Raw genomic sequence first — 21,751 nt, 5'->3', positions numbered from 1 at the left:
TTATTCACTTGGATGATGGTGGAATTTGTTGAGACTGGCACTTTTCAGAGAAGTGCTTTACCAATGTAGGGTTGTTCAATTCTGAAATGTTGATATCTCATCTCATCTCATCAGAATTTTACAGAACTGTAACCAAACCTACGGTGAGGTCACAGATATTGATGAGGTAAACAGAGATGTCCAGACGACTGTGTTTCAAGATGTGCCGTCTCCTGTTCTGGCTTCTATTCATACAGCAGCTCGCTTATACAGGATATAATGCAGTCTTTACCGTGTCAATTTGAACAGGGGGTATACTGTTACCTGGAGTTCTTTCTACTGCTAATTCTATCATTTTTATATACACACACATGTACAGTCCAGAAAAAGAAAAGAAACTGACATGACAGATTTAGACAGGACTAAAATGACACAAATCACAAACATGTGAGTGTAATAATTGCATTACCCCATGTCCCCATGTAAAATCCGGTCTGAATCACATCGTCATCATAAGCTGAACAAGAGAGTGGCTGGGGTGCACACTGGAAAGAATATATTAATACATGATTATTTTGCAAAGGTCAACGGTAACCATTCAATTATACACAGTAACCTTGAAAAAGTGAAAGCAAAGCCAACCTAGGTGTGGTGCAACACATAGAGCTTACCATGCATAGACTGACCTTATAGAATGAATGGTGAGATAGATAACCTGTACGACCAGTATCGCATAAAAGAAGGTTACTAATTAAAATAATTGTCAGGTAGTCATCAACTTGAACACTGCAAGTTAAACGTATATGTGTGAAACCATTTCCAGTATCACATTCTGGAATTTAAACAATGTAATATGGTTAACTTGCAGCATTCCAAGTTCTATTTTATAATGACCAGATTATAATTTACAGTAATTAGTCATTTTATTTGCTACTTACATACATACATACATACAATATATGGCACATAGACACTAGCATGTTACCAACACCACCATGCTATAGTATTTTACCAACAGTTTGGCATATTTGAAGATCCAAAACGTGAGACAAGATCAGGGTTGAAATAACAGGCTTAATTAAATTACATTTTATTTGTATAGTGCTTTTAACAATGGCCTGGGTCTTAGTTCAGTTGAACGTAAAAAAATCTCCCAATTGCACAACTTTTTGCATCCACGCCTATAATCCCAACCAGATGCCATGTAAACATTTCTGGCAAGCGTATTTCATATATCCATACAAAAATACTGTGTTTTACATTTTTTAATGTATAAAAATGAAAAGAGCCAAAGTATTACCTTTCCTAAGGTTAAGGTTAGGCCTAGGTCTAGGCATAGCATTAATCAGCTTCAGTAATCTTTATGTCAATGGGAGGGCCTCACAAAGATCACAAAAGAACAACAAATACAGTGTGTGTGCTCACGTGTGTGTGTGTGTGTGTGTGTGTGTGTGTGTGTGTGTGTGTGTGTGTGTGTGTGTGCGTGTGTGTGTGTGTGTGTTTGTGTGTTTATATAGACACATATGTCTGTGGGCTAACAAACTGCTTGATAGTTTGATAGATGTGTTTAACCTGCTTTTATGGAAAGTCCCATATACAGTGGCAAGAAAACGTATGTGAACCTTTTGGAATTTCATGATTTTCTGAATAAATTGGTCATAAAATGTGATCTGATCTTCATCTAAGTCAAGGGTATTGACAAATATAATGTGTCTAAAATAATAACAAAAAAAAATTCTGATCCCTCATTGAGAACAACCAAAAAAACCTCATAGTGCTTGTGGGAAAATTATGTGAACCCTTGAGTTAATGACCTCAAAAAAGCTAATTGGTGTCTCGTTAAGAAAATGAGTTTGGAGGTGTGGACTACAGCTACTTCGACTGATAAAAACCCCTCAAACTTTTGGAGTTTGCTCTGCACAAGAAGCACACGCTTATGTGAGCCATGCCTCGCCAAAAAGAGCTTTCAGAGCATCTACGATCAAGAACTGTTGATTTACATAAAGCTGGCAAGGGTTACAAAGTGATTTCAAAGACTTTAGAAATTCACCAGTCTACAGTTAGGCAAACATTCTACAAATGGAGACACTTTGGGACTGTTGCTACTCTACCAAGAAGTTGGCGCTCAGTCAAAATGACACCAAGAGCTCAACGAAGACTCATCAGTGAGGTAAAGAAACAACCCGGAATGACAGCCAAAGATGTGAAGGCATCATTGGAACTGGCTAACATCTCTGTTCATGAATCTACAATACGTAAAACATTGAACAAGCAGGGTATCTATGGCAGGACACCACGAAGGAAGCCACTGCTTACTAAAAAGAACATTGTTGCATGCCTGAAGTTTGCAAAAGAGCACATTGACACTCCATAGCGGTATTGGCAAAATGTTTTGTGGACTGATGAAACTAAGATTGAACTATTTGGAAAAACCACACAGCACTACATCTGGCGTAGAAAGGGCATGGCATATCATCATGAAAACATCATCCCAACCATAAAGTATGGTGGAGGAAACATCATGATTTGGGCCTGCTTTGCTGCATCAGGGCCTGGCCAGCTTGCAATCATTGAGGGGAAGATGAATTCCCAAGTATATCAAACAATTCTTCAGGATAATGTGAGAATGTCTGTACGTCAGCTGAAACTGTGTAGAAGTTTGGTGATGCAACAGAACAACAACCCAAAACACCGAAGCAAGCCCACAACAGAATGGCTTCAAAAAACAAAAACCGCCTTTTGGAGTGGCCAAGTCAGAGCCCAGACCTCAACCCAATAGAGATGCTATGGAATAGAAGAGAGTCATACACATGAGACGTCCAAAGAATATCACAGAGCTAAAGCAGTTCTGCCAGGAAGAATGGGCTAAAATTCCTCCTGAATGATGTGCAGGTCTGATCCACAGCTACAGGAAGCACCTGGTTGAGACTATTGCTGCCAACTATTGCAACCAGTTATTAATTGTAAGGGTTCACTTACTTTTTCCACTGCCATTTTAAATGTTGAATGAGTATGTTCAATAAAGACATGAGGGATCAGAATTTATTTTGTGTTATTATTTTAGGCACATTATATTTGTCAATACCCTTGACTTAGATGAAGATCAGATCACATTTTATGACAAATTTATTCAGAAAACCATGAAATTCCAAAAGGTTCACATACGTTTTCTTGCCACTGTATTAGTATGGTACTAACAGTGTTTAGTGTCAGACCAAAACAATGGAATTTATTGCAATATTCTGCTTGATGCAACAGGGAAGATATTTCAGGCCTACACAATTGAGAAACAAAGAATTTGTTTCAAAGCACATACCAGTGTGGTTGTGTTTCATTTGTAGAAGGAAGGCTCAATGAGGATGAGGTCACGCCTTACAAACGGAGAACTGCTTGTCAGTTGGCTATAGGTGGAAATGTCTATTGGCAACGTTGTCTTTTGAGAGACTCCAAGACTATGCTGAGTCAGGGAATACATGGATACATGAATATAAACTATTTTAGCTATCTTTTTATGTAAACTAAATACTTTATAGCTAGATAGCTGTTACAGGCTAATCGAGCCAATGCCCTTACGGTTCAAAAGTTATCAGCATAAACACGAGTGAAATTTTGAACTGTTGGTAGTACTAGAGCTTTTGAGATAGAGACTTCAAACTGGCTGTGGTAACAGTTCAGCGTGTCCTCTATATGTGTGCAAAATGTCACAACTTTTTACCATACGGTTTTACGGGCTGCCGTAGACTTCCATGGCGGAATAATAATAATAAAAATAGGAACACTAATGCAAATAGGGGCCATCCCCCATTCTGGGCTTGTCCCCTAATAATAGGAGAAGGCATTACTTCTATACAACACTATGCAATGACTGCATCATTAAACTATGTACAGTATAATTGGGTGTGACCCAACAAGGAATTTTGTCTTTTGTGATTATTTTCCAATAACAGCAAGTGTTTTATTCCACTTATACCACAGCAATTTATCACCACTTGCAATTTTTTACTTATTACACATAGACTTTCAGTTTATAATTACATTAATGTAAATAAAAGCATAAAATTTATTCATTTCTCAGAGGTTTGAATGAAGCATTCAATAATGGAAAAAAAATGGCAGTAACAAGAAAGACCTATTTAAAAACTCAAAGAGAACGTATCTGGTTATAGATATAACTAGATAAAAATAATGAGAGCACAATGAGTAATGCTAATCGTGAGAGCTGAAGGTGTGTACAGTTTCTACTGTCTCTAAAGCCTTGTGTTTGGTATCAGCAAAGAATCATCCAAAACCTGCAAATCAACCTGCTTTTTTCCATGATGCAGATGATGCAGTGGCCATGCCCTCTTCGTATAAAAAGAGTCACACAACATCTCTGTCTTCACCTCCACTAAATATCTTTCCCCATACAAAATCGCCGATCATTTCATTACAGGTAAAAACATTTTAAATTATTATTTAAACTTTAATTTAAAAGTATATATTGTTTTTATATTACAAGAGTAATTACATTTTGTCTAGATATACCTAATACCTAATATGTTTATGTTAAATGAACCTAAAATGAACACTCCCAATGACTTGATCAAATTAACCCAGTGTCATGAATTCACTGTAATTTTAATTGTTAAGTTTCAGGTTTGGACTGTAAATCATTTTTAATGTCCACGGACACATTTGAATGAATTTGTAAAGATTTGTAAAACCATCTCTGTATGTTTGTATTATTAGGTATGGAGGCCAAACTGATTGTAGTGGTTATGTTTGTCTGTGCTGTTTGTCACGGCGTCAAAGCCAATCTGCCGACACCAGTGATTGTCAACGTAAGAAAATCCACAGCATTAATCCTTAAATTCAGCATCATTCTTCTTAAGTGTCTGGTTTAACAAAACGGTTTATTTCTCTTTTGGTCTTTAGACTAGCATCACTAACACTGGCTGTGGAAGCACTAAACTATGTGTGTCAAGTGCACCTAATTGTGATCCTTCAGGAAACTCCAGCTGCTTTTTCAGTTCCATTCAAGTGAACAACCAAACTGCATCCATTGAACTCAGTGGCACAACATCTGGATATGTCGCACTGGGACTCACTGCCAGTAACCAATCAGAGGTAAATGTAATATTCAGAATTAATGTTGCCCATGGGAAAAATTACTTACAAAAACTGGTAGTGGTAGTATTAATAGGAGAACTGGGAGTAATAGGAGTAGTGTCAGGGCAGTAATCAGGGCAAACCAGCAACTAAATTTCCCAGAATGCACCACAAACTACAAACATGGTTGACAACTCCCAAAGCTACACACTGTCCCGTCACCTTCTCTTGAGAACTAATCAGACACACCTTTTCCTAATTACAATCTCAGTGACACCACACTTAATACTTAAGAGACTCTCATTGTGAAGTATATGCTCAGTTACATTTCGTCTCTGCCGTTACCGAGTCTTGATACAGTGTTGTTCATTCTGGTATTGTCTTTGTTCTTGTTTTTGACCTTGTCTTTTTGCCTTGCCTTATTTGGACTGATCGCCTGACCTCTGCCTGTCTTTGTTTATTGGCTTCTGCCTGATCTCTTGGACTTGTTATTTTATTAAATGGCCACACCTGCTCTTGTTTCTGTCCTAATCCTCAAGACGTGACAAGTAGTAATAGCTGGTGGTGATGTTAGATGTGAGGCTAGAATCTAAAATTATATAAAGTACACAGTAAAATCCCTAGTGTTGAATTAACACCCAGAGTGTTATATAACACTGCAGGCTGTGAATTCAACACTGTGGGTGTTAAATCAACACTGGTGATTTTGTTGTGTATATACTGTATATATATATATATATATATATATATATATATATATATATATATATATATATATATATATATACAGTATCTCACAAAAGTGAGTACACCCCTCACATTTTTGTCAATATTTGATTATATCTTTTCATGTGACAACACTAAAGAAATGACACTTTGCTACAATGTAAAGTAGTGAGTGTACAGCTTGTGTAACAGTGTAAATTTGCTGTCCCCTCAAAATAACTCAACACACAGCCATTAATGTGTAAACCGCTGGCAACAAAAGTGAGTACACCCCTAAGTTAAAATGTCCAAATTGGGCCCAAAGTGTCAATGTTTTGTGTGGCCACCATTATTTTCCAGCACTGCCTTAACTCTCTTGGGCATGGAGTTCACCAGAGCTACACAGGTTGCCACTGGATTCCTGTTCCACTCCATGACGACATCACGGAGTTGGTGGATGTTAGAGACCTCGTGCTCCTCCACCTTCCGTTTGAGGATGCCCCACAGATGCTCAATAGGGATTAGGTCTGGAGACATGCTTGGCCAGTCCATCACCTTCACCCTCAGCTTCTTTAGCAAGGCAGTGGTCATCTTGGAGGTATGTTTGGGGTCGTTATCATGCTCGAATACTGCATACTGATCATGCTCTGCTTCAGTATGTCACAGTAAATGTTGGCATTCATGGTTCCCTCAATGAATAGACGTATGAGTGCTGCCAGCATTGCTGCAGAGGTTGAAGGGGTGGGGGGTCAGACTGTCAGTGCTCAGACCATACGCCGCACACTGCATCAAATTGGTTTGCATGGCTGCCATCCCAGAAGGAAGCCTCTTCTAAAGATGATGCACTAGAAAGCCCGCATACAGTTTGCTGAAGACAAGCAGACTAAGGACATGGATTATGAGACCAAAATAATCTAATTTGGTTCAGATGGTGTCAAGCGTGTTTGGCGGCAACCAGGTGAGGAGTACAAAGACAAGTGTGTCTTGCCTACAGTCAAGCATGGTGGTGGGAGTGTCATGGTCTGGGGCTGCATGAGTGCTGCCGGCACTGGGGAGCTCCAGTTTATTGAGGGAACCATGAATTCCAACATTTACTGTAACATACTGAAGCAGAGCATGATCAGTATGCAGTATTCCAGCATGATAACGACCCCAAACACACCTCCAAGATGACCACTGCCTTGCTAAATAAGCTGAGGGTGAAGGTGATGGACTGGCCAAACATGTCTCCAGACCTAAACCCTGTTGAGCATCTGTGGGGCATCCTCAAACAGAAGGTGGAGGAGCACAAGGTCTCTAACATCCACCAACTCTGTGATGTCGTCATGGAGGAGTGGAACAGGACTCCAGTGGCAACCTGTGTAGCTCTGGTGAACTCCATGCCCAAGAGAGTTAAGGCAGTGCTGGAGAATAATGGTGGCCACACAAAATATTGACACTTTGGGCCCAATTTGGACATTTTCACTTAGGGGTGTACTCACTTTTGTTGCCAGCGGTGTAGACATTAATGGCTGTGTGTTGAGTTATTTTGAGGGGACAGCAAATTTACACTGCTATACAAGCTGTACACTCACTACTTTACATTGTAGGAAAGTGTCATTTCTTCAGTGTTGTCACGTGAAAAGATATAATTAAATATTGACAAAAATGTGAGGGGTGTACTCACTTTTGTGAGATACTGTGTATATATATATATATATATATATATATATATATATATATATATATATATATATATATATACGTATATATATATATATATATATATATATATATATATATATATATATATATATATATTACAAGTTCCATCAGTGACATTATAAGAATGATGTTGAAGGCTAATCAGAAGCTACGTTTTTTTCTTTATTTCCTTTTTTTTATTTTTTATTAATGGATGACACATTGCACTAGTCACCTGTTCATAGATACGTTTACTGTTAGAGAATGCTCTCAAGAGTCTTCAAGACAGAAGAGTTTAGGCTTTCCAGTTGATATGTAAGCAGCATGTTTTTGGTTCATTAACTTCAAGAGAAAGACAAAAATAGAGGCTGTTGATGGAACAACTGTTTATACCTACTATAACAGCAAGTGAGAACAGGACTTAACTCCCGTGTTGGGAAAACTGACTGACTTATACACATTGCTGATACTGCTTCCGTAAATGTTAATCAAACGTCTCCCAGTAAAGAAAAAAAAAACCTTCACCATTTCTGTTTTATTTCTGGTTTCAAGATCACCCTTAGATTTATGTTTCTATGTGTCACGCTAGCTTTGTTGACAGATTACAAACGCAAATAGCTTTACTAGCAGCAAACACCTACCAGAGGTAATATCTCTGCTACTTCCTCTGAAGTTTTGTTGTCTTCATAATGTCTTTATACACATTCAATGTGAAGTGGTATGACATAATATGATGAAAGAACAGTTAGGTTTTCCTTCCATTTTAAGTCACACGGTAAATCTGTAAACTAATTACAGCTAAAAATGAATGTTGACACCACACCATACTTAATTTGCAGTCTCAGTAAAAATGTCGCTGATGAAGACATAAGAGTTATAAGCATCAGGTGACACTAATTTGTAAACATTACAAATAAATTAGAATGAAAGCTTTTGTGAATTGAATTTGATTTCCTATTTACTTTAGTATGGTAATTATTTCCATTTTCTGTTTTAGGGAGGTGCTGTTGTGTTCATCTGCGGCAACAGCAACAACACCGTAAACAGCACTTTCTTTTTTAACACTGCTACTCTAAATGGCACGATGCTGACGTCTGCTAATGTGGTAAGTTTATCACATAAAAAGCTGTGATTGTGAGTAAAAGAAACAAAATATGTTGGTAATGTTACTAACACAACAGCCGCGAGAGTGATGCCATCTATCATAAATCACATGTAACATTTAAACACTGACAAATTTGCACCTCAGCATAATAATCCAGGATATGTTCCACTCCATTTCGGTTTCTCTTTTCAGTCCACTGTACACACTGTTCAGGGTGCTTTAAAACAAAACCAGAGCCTCGTTCAGTGCACCTTCAGCACCACCACCAATCTGACCATCAACAACAGCAGCAACTTGATAATCAGTAACACCAGCACCTCTTACATCACCATCATGAACGGAAGCTCAAACGGTAAGTTTTCAGCTTTTATCGTATCCTGCTTTTCTACAATTTATCACAGTTTCTCTCGTGACTTCTCAAATAGAATATATGCGAATTGACATGTATAGACCCTATCTGTGGCTTATGTAAGTAATAAAACTCTGTGTTGGTGACGTTTCAGCACTGTTACTACCACACAGCTGACTGTTTTCCAATAAGAGTACATTCCTAAGAGTTTTATTTCCTTTTTACCACAGCAACTGGCCAATAATTGCAAATCACTATTCATTTTTTTAAAAACAGTATACATCATACTTTTTACCTGTTTATAGTTATATTTAATGTTGTGGAACTACCACAAAAAAAAGTTATTCGCCAATATGGCTCACGTTCAAGCAGGTATAAACAATTTTCCCCTTACCAGCCTTTATTTCCTCTCTCTTGAAGTTAACACAACAAAAAGTACAGTTTCATGTTAGTGAGAAACTGCAAAGTTCATTAATCAACACCTGAGACAAATACAATTGGAGAATCTACAGTACTAGTTAATCTAACACTAATCGAGGAAACTTCCGTTTACTTTCTAGTAATGTTTCACACTCTGTTCACACAGGAACAATGCTGAACAATGCAAATGTGGTGTTTAATTACAGCGCACCATTAATCCTGACTAACAGCACAGTGAACGTTGTTAGCAGCACCTACACCGTTCAATCACCGGTGAGTTTACTATTCATGATTACCATCTATGTTCACAGTATTGTATCCATGACTATAGACCAAACGCTCTGCCTCGAATAAATTCGCATACCCTTGAAGTACAAATTAATTTCCTGAACAACTATTCAAAAATGAGCTTAATTATTTAAATATGCACGACAATATTCTGGCTATTTACCTGAGCCATGGAGCTTTTTTATTTAGCTAAACGTTACACTTAAATTATCATTACGTTTCCATTCATACTAATAATAGATGATCATCATTATGAAACCTTAGATAACACTAGACTGTGATTTCCACCACTATGATAAAATTCAAATCCTGCCCCACTATGAGAACCATGGACATAGACCTTCTCTTTAAATTTGACATGAATGCCATTTTACTTCCTCTCAACCCTGCAGATGGAAGGAGACACCATATACAATTGTATTGCTATGAATCTCAGAGTATGACCAGGATCGATGGGACAGAAAATTATTCCGTAGTGACCAGAATGTGATGAATGATGTCATTTGTTTCCTCTCTTTTAATCTTTAGCTCAACATCAGTCGTAATGGCTGTGGCAGCTTGAAAATGTGTTTGTCGAAGCCGTCTGCTTGCGAACCTGCAGGATCCAGCTGCACTTTCATGTCTTCTAAAGTGAACAACCAAACCATTTTCTTTGAGCTCAGCGGCAGAACGTCTGGATATGTCGCACTGGGACTCACCAAACAGGTAACGAGAACAACTGAAAATAAAATAAAATAAAATAAAATAAACAGAATCTGATTGGCTTTTTTGTACCCATTTAGGTAAGATTGTAGTGAAGATGACATTCTCTAGACTTGCCTGTTTAGTTGTCATCAACAGAGCTAAATAAATCTAAATAATGCTCCTGGTTGTATGATTATAAATCCTTTATTATTATTATTATTATTATTATTATTATTATTATTTAAATGATGACATCCAGTTAGCTGCAGTTTTAATGAAATGTTCTTTTCCTTTTAGAATTCCACTTATGTGTTTGTCTGTGGCAACAACTACAACAGCAGCAGTTTTTTCTTTCAAACAGCCACTCAAAACGGCACAGTGTTGACTCCTGCTAGCGTGGTATGTGTGCAGATTAACTAAAACAAACACATTCTGGCGATATCACCAAGCCACCAATCTCTCTGCACTCCCCACCTGCCTATCTGTCTATGTATGTCTGTCTCTGCCTATATATGCTTATTTTAGTAAGAACAATTTATTAATTGGCAGAATGTGCAGGTGTCTTGATGTTCCTAATAAAGTGCACAGGAACATTAACCAGTCGTATAACTTGTTATTTACATTTATGGCATTTGGCAGATGCTCTTATCAAGAGCTACTTACATTTATACAACTGAGCTTGAGTTTAGGGTTAAGGGCCTTGCCCAAGGGCCCAACACTGGTAGCTTGGCAGTGCTGGGGCTTGAACTCCTGACCTTCTGATCAGTAACCCAGAGCCTTTAACCTCTGAAACACCACTGCCCTTGTTATTGCAATTATTACTTGAACCATGTTAATATTCCATTAACATCCCATAATATAATTAATGTCTTTCTTTTGTTGGTATTTTTTTTCAGCCTACTGTATACTATTATCAGGGTGAAGTAACACAAAACCAGAGTTTTATTCAGTGCATCTTCAACATCACCACCAATGCCGGTGACACCGTGTACAACATCACCATCTTGAATGGAACCACTAACGGTGAGCTTTAACTGTTACAATATATCCTTTTTCTCTGTTTGTTATAGATGTTTTTTTTAACAACCTTTGTGTTGTTCAGACCTTTACTTAACATATATGTGATTTCAGCATAAATCATACATATCCTGTACACACTGCTATTTCTTACTGGTAGTTTAGCTATATATACTTATACCATAGCACTGTTTCTATTCTATTCTATTCTATTCTATTCTATTCTATTCTATTAACGCACTCGTTCTAAAAGTTATCGTTTCTATAGTAACAGCTCCTTCAAGGGGAATTGTATTACAGGCACTCCACATAAAGGAATTAAAATAGGTGTGTAATCGTTGATATGGGGAAGTTTTCTGTAAGAGGATAATTTAGCATTTATCTCATTAACCGGACACGCTGGTTTTGTCTAATCTTCAAGAGAGAAAACAAACGTGTTCACAGCTGCTACTTTATGCTAGCTTTCTAACACATTTCAGATGTTCCACAACATTAAGTGTAACTATAAACCACAGGCGATTGCTTTAAGACTACATGGTCATGAGTTCAAATCCCAGCACTACCAAGCTGCCACTGCTGGGTCCTTGAGCAAGGACCTTACCCCTCAATGGACTCAATGGACTCCCATAAACTTTCAGTAAAACATATCAATTCGACTCAAGCTGAGCTTCTCTCCTCACGGCGCAGTACCACGCAGGCTGCAGCTGTCATGTACTGTCTTTACACTACTAAAAAATGCTTTAAACATGAAAGATAAATTAAGATTTAATAAAGATTTAAGATTCAGGGTTCAAATGTTTATTTGTCACGTGTGCATTCAGAGAAAGTACAAAAACGTTTGGGGATGTGATGTTATTGAAATCAACTTTCGAGTGGGAACAGCAGCTTCATTTTATCAAGCCATCCCACCTTGAATTATGGGTTTTTTAGTAATGTTCTCCACTCTTTTTCTACAGGAACACAAATGGGAACTGCAACAACACTGCTTGCCACCAGAGTAGGTTTAGACCTGTCTAATTCCAGTGCACCACTCATCCTGACCACCCAGAGTCCCCAGACTAATCCTGCAAACGGCTGTAACTCAGTAGTCAGCCTCTGGACTCATGGTAAACACACATCACACACAAGTAATATTTAATATTTTATATATATATATATATATATATATATATATATATATATATATATATATATATATATAGTGTATATACATCGCTCTTGATGACATTGTACATTTCTTCTCTCTCACTCAGTGTTGGCTGTGCTTCTCAGCGCAATGAGTCTCCACTTCGTCACTTTACACAGTATAAATTAAGTATAAATGTGTGTTGAAAGTTACAAGTGTGTGTGTCTTTTAAAATGTAAAAAGAAAACCTTTTTGGAATATATAAATGACATTAATTTACACCAAATCGGATTCTTTTTTTTCTTTATAACTGTGAATTAGAATGCAAATGTACTGAATTATTAAAGTATGTTGCTTACGACTTTCAGCTGTTTGTTAATTATTCAGATTTAATGCCCACAATAACTAGAGTAATTGTTGTTGTTTTTTTCTTGTTATCATAAATTAATATCATTCACTTAATTGATACTTTCAGAAAAATAGTAGCACATAAATCAGCCAATCTTCTCTTGAATTTCTGAACTGGTGATTAAATGTTATCCTTTGTGCCCTGTTATACTAGCGGCTGTGGTACTAAATTTGCACATAAAACATTTGCAGTCAAGTCTCAATTGCCATAATTATTATTTCCATGGTGTATTCAGTTATTTCCAGTGTTCCCAGGACAGATCCGCTGTGACCCTGACCACGATGAAGGACTTTCTGAAAATGAATGAATAAGTGGATGAATACACTAAACTGATTCATCATATTAGTCAGCAAATATATCGCAGCCCTAAGCAAAGATAGAGAGATTCCCCCTTTATTAATATAGCTACAAGTATATGGCTAGCAATAGCTAATATTAGTAGTGTTGTATGCAAGAGCAGGTAGGTATGCTCTGCTTGTTTTCCCTGTGTGCAGGTCAAGGAATGCCTGATATGATGCGTGCCTGTACGCTGCTTCTCATCACACTGCCAATCATCACACTGTGGAAAGTTTGGCTGGAGGCACTTTGGTTGGAGAGTTTGGTTGTTTGGTTGACATTTTCGAGCACCACTTACGGCATTTGGCAGATGCCCTTATCCAGAGCAGCTTACATTCATCTCATTTATACATTTGAGCAGTTGAGGGTTAAGGGCCTTGCTCAGGGGCCCAGCAGTGGCAGTTTGGCAGTGCTGGGATTTCAACACATGACCTTCTGGTGAAAAGGCCAACGTGCTTAACCACTGAGCTACCACTGCCCCTAGGGTTAGGGTTAGGGGTTAGAGTTAGATATATAAAGCTTAACTTTAGGGAAGCTTGTTTTTGGTTTTGCTTTGTTCTTTCCTTTAGCAATGACCACAATCCAGCCTCTGTTTGTTTTTGTTCAGGACTGTTTACTGTTCTATGTACTGTGTCATGTACTTTCTTTTCTGTTGCCTGACCATGTGGCATTAAAAAAAACAGCTCATTGTGCACATTAAATACTTTGAGATGAATTCTTCTGTTGTGTTTGTGTGTGTTTAACCCTTTTGGTTGCTGGTTGCCTACACTCATCAACTGTTGGACAGTACTGTTACAAGCCCCATTTATCCCTAGAACTACTCAGTGTACTTGAGGTTGCTGAAATTAAAATGTAAGCTTTGGCCAGAGAGGAGAGCAGTGAGTACAATTGAGTATTTTAGCAAGAGAACAGATAGTCACTAGAATAGAATAGAAAATTATTTTCTGTATGTGTCCATTTCAGCTTCCATCAGACTGTTGGACTGTCCTTATTGACTCAAAAAGAACCACACCTCTACTTTCTTGAGACGAGGTTGTTCCTTCTCAGGTCCGTATGCAGGTCCGTTTTGTCAAACAACTGGCACATACCTGAAGACTCAGTGTGAGCAGAATACTTTCTGTACGGTAGCGGCCCAGCCTCTCTTACTGCTACCCCCATATAGCTTGTAGCACTGTCCATACCAACATCTGCTCTCATTGCCATATCCACATTGTGCGCACTGCCTTCAAAACAGCTGATTTCAACACCTTAGCTATGTTTATTCCATTTTGTACCCTTAAAACTGGGTAACAAAGCAACCAAACCAATGGCATTTCCACATTAGTAAGGTTAAATAAATTATGTTTAATAATTTAAAATACAAACTCATATGTCAATCGGTCTGTACTGTGTTTCACTTTTTTATATTCATTTTATTAATCTTTTAAATAAACTGTATATGATTTTGTTTTCTGGATTTTAATTAGAGCACCTGTTTAAGGATTGAATAAATGATGTAAAACAATCAATTTAATGCTGAATAGTAAGGGATTATGATTGTTACCTGTTACTCCTAAGTAGGAAAGACTTTTTTTTATTGACAGGGTTTACCAAAAGGTGGAGGTGTATTTACTAAAAGAAGACTTACTACTTATAAACGACAGGTGAGCAAATTCAGTTTACAAGGTGATCAACTAAGAATGTGCATGTAAATACACGTCCCCTGGAAAACAATGCTTTCAACTGCTGCCATCTAGAGGAAGAAACTCAAAGCTATAATCACTCAGATATCAGCAGTCTGTAAGTTTATTGTGTTTATATACACACGTATGTAAGAAAATGACTGTATTTTTTAATGCTGCTGCAAATCACAGGGTTATATACAAGTTTATATATAGACATGTTGGTCAGGTGTCTGTGACATAGTTCTTGTGAGATAGTTGCTGGTTTTAAATCGTTGGCTGGGAGTTTCGTACCCATGTCAGCGTTTGCTCTCCTTAGTGAAGCACTCACTGTAAAACCTGAAAGAGCTGTGGTTATAGGAGACTACCTTAAGGCAGGTGAAATTAACTAGGCCTTTAGGGGTACCAGCAGCACTAGTTAGGTGTATACTGTACCAGGAGCCAGGGCACCGGACATAGCAGGTAATCTTAGGTTCTTAGGCAAGCATAGGTTTTCAAAGATAGTTTTTCACGTAGGAGCTAATGATATATGCTTTTGTCATTCAGTGGTTACGAACATTGTAGAGGTGTGTATATTAATTAATCCCATAGCTTTAGGACTGCAACTGCCATGAACAGTCCTGCACTCAATTGCACAATTGCACTTTTTGACCACCACCTCTTGTTTGCGTATTATGTATAATTTTTTAATTTAAATTTTATATCCTGAATTTATATATGTGTGTAAAGCTGCTTTGCGACAATGTCCATTATTCAAAGTGCTATACAAATTGAAATATTGACAGCCATCTTCTTTTCCTGATCTTTTATTTCGCTTTTCTTGTCCAGTTCAGGCAGCCATTTTGAAAATGAACTTGACTTCTTTTCCCGTGCAAATTAGCCAACCCCAAGCCCCGCCCCCTTTACCTACAATTTCTGCCCAGCAACAAGTGATTAGGAATTTCGACTCTTTTCATTGAGTCGGATCAAGAAGAGTCGACTCTTTTGGCTCGAAAACGGCTCACTGCCTTTTTCTTTCTCTAAACGGATGAAGCCGTGATTGTTGTTCTTTGCATAACTGTGGCTGAAACTTGTTTTATTAAATCTCACTCTACTTTATAATTGACAAAATAACCTTGTATTTGATTTCATAAAATCTATTAAAAGTAGTTACATCAGCAATGAACTGCATACTGAGAAAAAAATCTGCATTTACATTATGTATGGTATTTTTGTAAATGGTGTGTCTGTGCTTCAACATTTATCTCCACAAATAATGTCTTGGGACATTAATCATTGTATTGTTAATTATATTGTGATTGTATGGTGAGGCCAAAGACCAATTTTCAGCCAAGGCTGAACGATAAAGTACAACTAACTTATTATTATTATTATTATTATTATTATTATTATTATTATTATTATTGTTATTATTATTGTTGTTATTGTTGTTGTTGTTGTTGTTATTATTGTTATTGTTATTAATAATCTCTCACTGTCTCGCGCACAGGTTTGATCATAGATATTCTGCTCAATGTCATCTGCCCTCATTGGGAATTATTTTTTAGACGTCTTTAGAGAAAAGATACTAGAAATAGATTGAATGTACCACTTTCCCAAACTCCAACTGATTCCAATTATACTTGTAAATGATTATTACTTGAATAGCTACTCTATTACATACCGTCTTTTACATTTATGACTATAAAACCTCAGAAAATTCCCCCAACCCCCCGACAGAGGATTCAGATCATCATCATCATTTGTGTTTTAATACAAATGTAATTTGTTTACACACTATAATAGAACACCATTTAGGAAAGGAATGTGTGTAAGATACCTGATAACACAATATTACTGAGTGAAATAAACATCAACATCCAGTTTAGTATCATTTATTAGAAATAAATGTTAATGTCATCCAATTGCCAATCAAATCAGCTAGCACAATAGTTTATTAAAGTTATAGTTGTTATGTATATTAATTTTCTTTCCATACTTTCCATACATACTAATTTCCATACTTTCTTCAGAGAATTGTTACATAATAATAAGAAGAAAAAGAAGAAGAGTTTTGCTATTACTAATTAAAGCTGATAAATATCTGCTTACAAATTTCGAAGAATAAGTTTTAATGATGTAAAAAACAGTGCCATTATCCTGTGCTATGCTATTTTCTGCTTTTCTCTTCTTTTATAAGCAGACAGCTGAAATTTTCATGTTGTGACACTACACGGATACATGGTTTAGGTTATCCTACGGCGTATACAGTCATATGTTAGGTCACTTGACTTCTAACATTTCTTCATGTCATATTGTTTTTGTAAATGAAAGCTGCTGGATGTAGGGTTTGGGGGATTTAAGGATTTGGTGCCCTCTCTGGTAGTTGCTGTTGAAACTTAAACGAAAAAAGTACAAGTATACTGAGTGTAAGAGAAAAACCTCTTCATTTTAACACGAGCTCATTTTAGCTAACAGATCTCTTACTGTGTTAGCAGTATGCATTGGTTAACTTAGTGGGCTAGGTGGCTAACATTAGCCACCAAGCTTAAACACAGCGAGTAGACCCAAACCTTCTAGCTAAAATTAACCATCTAACTCAATAAAGCAATGAGTGTTTGTCAAAACAGCTGAAAATGAACTTATTTTTATTTTCCTCATTTCTTTCTCTAATTATAGAAATCTATATCCCACTGTACAGAAACAAATACATTTATTTTTTATGACAATTTCCAAGAAATACCTGATAGTACCTGATAAATTGATCAAATCATGCACTGATATATTATATTATAGTAATAAAACGTATTGATTTAATGGTTTATTGACTGAAATTTTAATACATGACTTAGTTTTGAGGATTTAAAAAAACAAATCAGTGGTACGTTTAAGCTAATAAACATGATGCAAAAAATTTTTATGCTCACTTGGATAATTATTATGTCTTGTATTATTTAATGGATAAATAGAGAGAGAGAAAGAAAGTGTAAATGTAATGCTATATAATTTAATAATACATTATCTGATATCGATAATACTTATCACCTACTACTCTTAATGAATGAATGAAAATATTGAATCTATGAGATCGATATTTCATTGTGTTTTATTGTGACTTTTAATGCTGACTCAGTTTCTTAATTTCTCAGGGTATGTTTTTTAAATTTTATTTAATTTTTATTTTATTTTATTTATGAGCCGGAGCTGTTACAGCACACTGAAATTATTACTATTGCATGAATTATTTCAAGAAAGAGAGTGAGAAAGAAATAAAAAGAAAGACAAAGAGTGTGTGAGCTGTAATTGTCACTGTGTCAGTGTGAAAGACTGTTATTTGGTATTCTGAGACCCCTAATTTTCCACCCACACACCCCTCGACCTCCTCCATCGCAGTTTTATTCCTCCTCCGTCCTGCCTTTCTTCTGCTTCTTGTCTACTTTTTTTTCTTCTGGAAGCGTCTGAACTGATTCTGAATGGCCAGAGCTGCTTTCTCTGTCTCGGGCGCATCCAGGTCGATGTCGATTTCCTCCTCGTCATCCTGAGCTGGGGGTTTAGACGCCTTTTCCACAGGGGCTATAATTAAAAAAATTAAAAAATTATATATTATATATATATATATACATATACATACATACATATATGTATATACATACATACATACATATATATATATATATATATATATATATATATATATTCACCACGTTTTTGTGGTCGAGCATTAAATGTAATATCTAGATGAAGTAGATGAAGTGTGTTTATTTTATTATATGTCTGTGTTTACATTAACAGTGAAATCACACCTTTTTTCCCATCATCCATCAGCTCCTTGGTGCTGCTGTGAGTTTTTGAGGAACCAATCTGCAAAGGAAAAATGATAAAATTCACATAAATGTTTAAAGATGTGCACATTATTATAAGCCTAACTCTGTCTATGGATATGTTCCAGACCACACACAGTAACTGAATGCAAACTAGCAAAAAAAACAACAAACATACCAACCCAATCTAGCAAACCACAGCTAACTAGCTGTTAGAGAAAGCAAACTGACAAGCAAATGCTAACCTAGTCAGTTAGAGCTAATCTAGCAAGTGAAGTCAAGCTAGTAACTATAAGCAAACTAGTAAAAAAACAAAACAAATGGAAGCAAATTAGCAACTGTAAAGTGAACCTAGAGAGCAAATGTAACCTAGTGAGCAAAAGCTACTGAAGCAAGCTAACCCACTCGTAACTCATAACCTTAAATGCTGTGCTACCACAGCGACCACAGCATAGTGGACCATGTACAGCGCACTTATAAAATCCCACAATGCAATGTAAAGGGCTGGCGTCACAGTGAAATATATAGAATACCCACGATGCATTGTGTGATAGATAAATATGCTGTATGCTTTGGGACACGCCAAGAGTGAATTAGAAATGGTTTACTGTATAGACATACAGTATCTCACAAAAGTGAGTACACCCCTCACATTTTTGTAAATATTTGATTATATCTTTTAATGACATTTTCACTTAGGGGTGTACTCACTTTTGTTGCCAGCGGATTAGACATTAATGCCTGTGTGTTGAGTTATTTTGAGGGGACAGCAAATTTACACTGTTACACAAACTGTACACTCACTACTTTATAGTGTAGCAAAGTGTCATTTCTTCAGTGCTGTCACATGAAAAGATATAATCAAATATTTACAAAAATGGGAGGGGTGTACTCACTTTTGTGAGATACTGTACATCCTCTTTACACTGCAGCAAAGCTGTGTGTGTGTGTGTGTGTGTGTGTGTGTGTGTGTGTGAATTATGAAGAGAAAAGTGAAATTAGCCTCGAGATCAGACGATGGTCCGGATACAGAATAATGACTAATGAGTTCATACACGGTTTATAATTTACATTTTACATTTATGATAATGAGTCTTTATTGGTCACAATTACCCCAGCATGCCTGGAAGTTGGGGTCAGAGCGCAGGGTCAGCCATGATACAGCACCCCTGGAGCAGAGATGGTTAAGGGCCTTGCTCAAGGGCCCAACAGTGGCAGCCTGACAGTGCTGGGAATTGAACTCATGACCTTCTGATCAGTAACCCAACCACTGAGCTACCAATACGTTATAGTTTCTATAGTAACAGCTCATTCACAGGTACTTGTACAGCAAACGCTACACATATATGGATTAAAAAAGTGTGGTGAGGTTTTCTGGAAGCAGATGTTTACGTAACATTAATGGAAGGAGTCTGCAGTGTCATCGCTTAGTAACAGTTAAAAAAAACAAACGATGCATCATAAGTTGAAAATTGTAATCGTTGGTAAATTGGTATGGTGTAAGAGCTGTTAAGGAAAATAACTGATGTCAGAGTGGTAACAGGACCACTGCTTTGCCACTTTATTTTACCATAACAGCACCACGTTCCTGTTTTACTCCTTATATAGTACGTAATCGTACATGGTGTAATGTTTCATGCTACCTTTTGATTCAAAGTAGGGCATGGGACTATAATTGGCACCTTTTTATAATAATAAATATATATAATTGGAATTAAAAAGGGAAAATGAGGGCGAGAGAGCTAGTCTAGAAAAAAAACATTGCATGGTTGCACTTTCACAGCTTCACACACACACACACACACAGAGACACACACACACACACACACACACACACACACACACTCCATCTGCTAATTAACCAAGCTCATTTCAGCAAGGTCAAGCCGTCTGGGAGCAGCTGAGTAACTGGCAATTTGTGCCAAAGCTAATTTAATATACTCTTAATCTGTTTAGGTCTCAGCTTAACACAAATCCAAAAGAGGAATTAGACACGGAGTTCAGGCCGAAATGAAATGTACACAAATACTTTGTTTCACTTCATCCCCAGTGTAGTTCATCCACCAAGACATGTTTAGTATTTGAAGGTTGTATGTGTTTTATTCCGCTTACACCACAGTGATCTGGCAACGATTCCATTTTACTATTTATGAAAGAACACATCGTATGTTTTATCCATTTATATTTAATGTGGTGGAATACCAGTGAAACTGTCCGTTATAGCAGCTACAAACACTCGTAAACTCCCCCGACACTGGAGACTCCTTCCGTAAACGTTACAGTACATAAACGTCTCCTTACATAATGGTACCAACAATTACGCACGTTTCATATCTGCCTCCACATCTGTTTATGTGGAGCATCTGCTGTGCACGTTCCTGTGAATGAGCTGTTACTATAGAAACGATATTGCATTAGAGCGAGTGCATTAGTATAAACCTGTCAGAGCTGCTGTTACAGATAATGAACCCAAATCCACTTTAAGAGGAATAATAATAATAATAATATTAATAATAATAAAGGTAAATACTAATGTCGTCTGCTTTATTTCCATGGGTTCGATTACGTTTAATATGAAACACAGACTGTATGGCGTTCCTAAATACAGACGCTGAACAGAACACGTAAATGTAAATACAGACACAGTAACAATACCAAGGGTACAGGAGGTCACTTTTAACTCCAGTGCTTTCAACCAAAATATTAAATCCAATGCTCACCTCACTCATACTCGTGTCCAATGTCTCGTCAGTCCTTAATGCAGGGATCAGGTTATTTTTCCAATAGGATCAAATGGACAATGGAAGAACACACACCTTCACAGTTGATGTCCTGGTTTTTGTGTGTGTGTGTGTGTGTGAGAGAGAGAAAGAGAGATCTGTGTGGGCTGATATTCTGAGAGGATAAACGTACTCTTCATCATGAAACACACGCCCCCCTATTCTCTTCTCACACTCCTCCTTTTCCTACTCAGTCAGTGTGTATGTGTGTGTGTGTGTGTGTGTGTGTGTGTGTGTAATGTTTGTTAGAAGCCATGAAATGTAATTTTACACTTTTTTCCCCGCTTAGGCTAGAGGTTGGTTTAATTTGTTGACTTTTTT

General features: G+C 37.0%; 1 protein-coding gene and 1 long non-coding RNA gene across 2 annotated transcripts; one reads left to right on the top strand and one right to left on the bottom strand.

Moving 5' to 3' along the window:
- Positions 1 to 4,313: 4,313 nt before the first annotated feature.
- Positions 4,314 to 12,805, top strand: LOC128609828 (putative ferric-chelate reductase 1). The gene is made up of 11 exons (XM_053628648.1): positions 4,314 to 4,411; positions 4,708 to 4,799; positions 4,894 to 5,085; positions 8,453 to 8,560; positions 8,753 to 8,912; positions 9,496 to 9,602; positions 10,146 to 10,322; positions 10,599 to 10,700; positions 11,198 to 11,324; positions 12,275 to 12,424; positions 12,572 to 12,805. Exons 2-11 carry the CDS (start codon positions 4,710 to 4,712, stop codon positions 12,631 to 12,633), a joined length of 1,275 nt encoding a protein of 424 aa, XP_053484623.1. The 5' UTR covers positions 4,314 to 4,411; positions 4,708 to 4,709; the 3' UTR covers positions 12,634 to 12,805.
- Positions 12,806 to 17,825: 5,020 nt separating this feature from the next.
- On the bottom strand, positions 17,826 to 21,705 carry LOC128609829 (uncharacterized). Its single transcript, XR_008386288.1, has 3 exons — positions 21,371 to 21,705; positions 18,633 to 18,690; positions 17,826 to 18,402 (listed from the first exon to the last, which is right to left on the bottom strand). It is a non-coding gene; the product is annotated as an uncharacterized LOC128609829 (long non-coding RNA).
- Between the last annotated feature and the right edge of the window lie 46 nt (positions 21,706 to 21,751).

The sequence above is a fragment of the Ictalurus furcatus genome, chromosome 7, assembly GCF_023375685.1.
Source record: "Ictalurus furcatus strain D&B chromosome 7, Billie_1.0, whole genome shotgun sequence".
NCBI lineage: Eukaryota > Metazoa > Chordata > Actinopteri > Siluriformes > Ictaluridae > Ictalurus > Ictalurus furcatus.
This window is presented reverse-complemented; position numbering and strand designations above follow the sequence as displayed.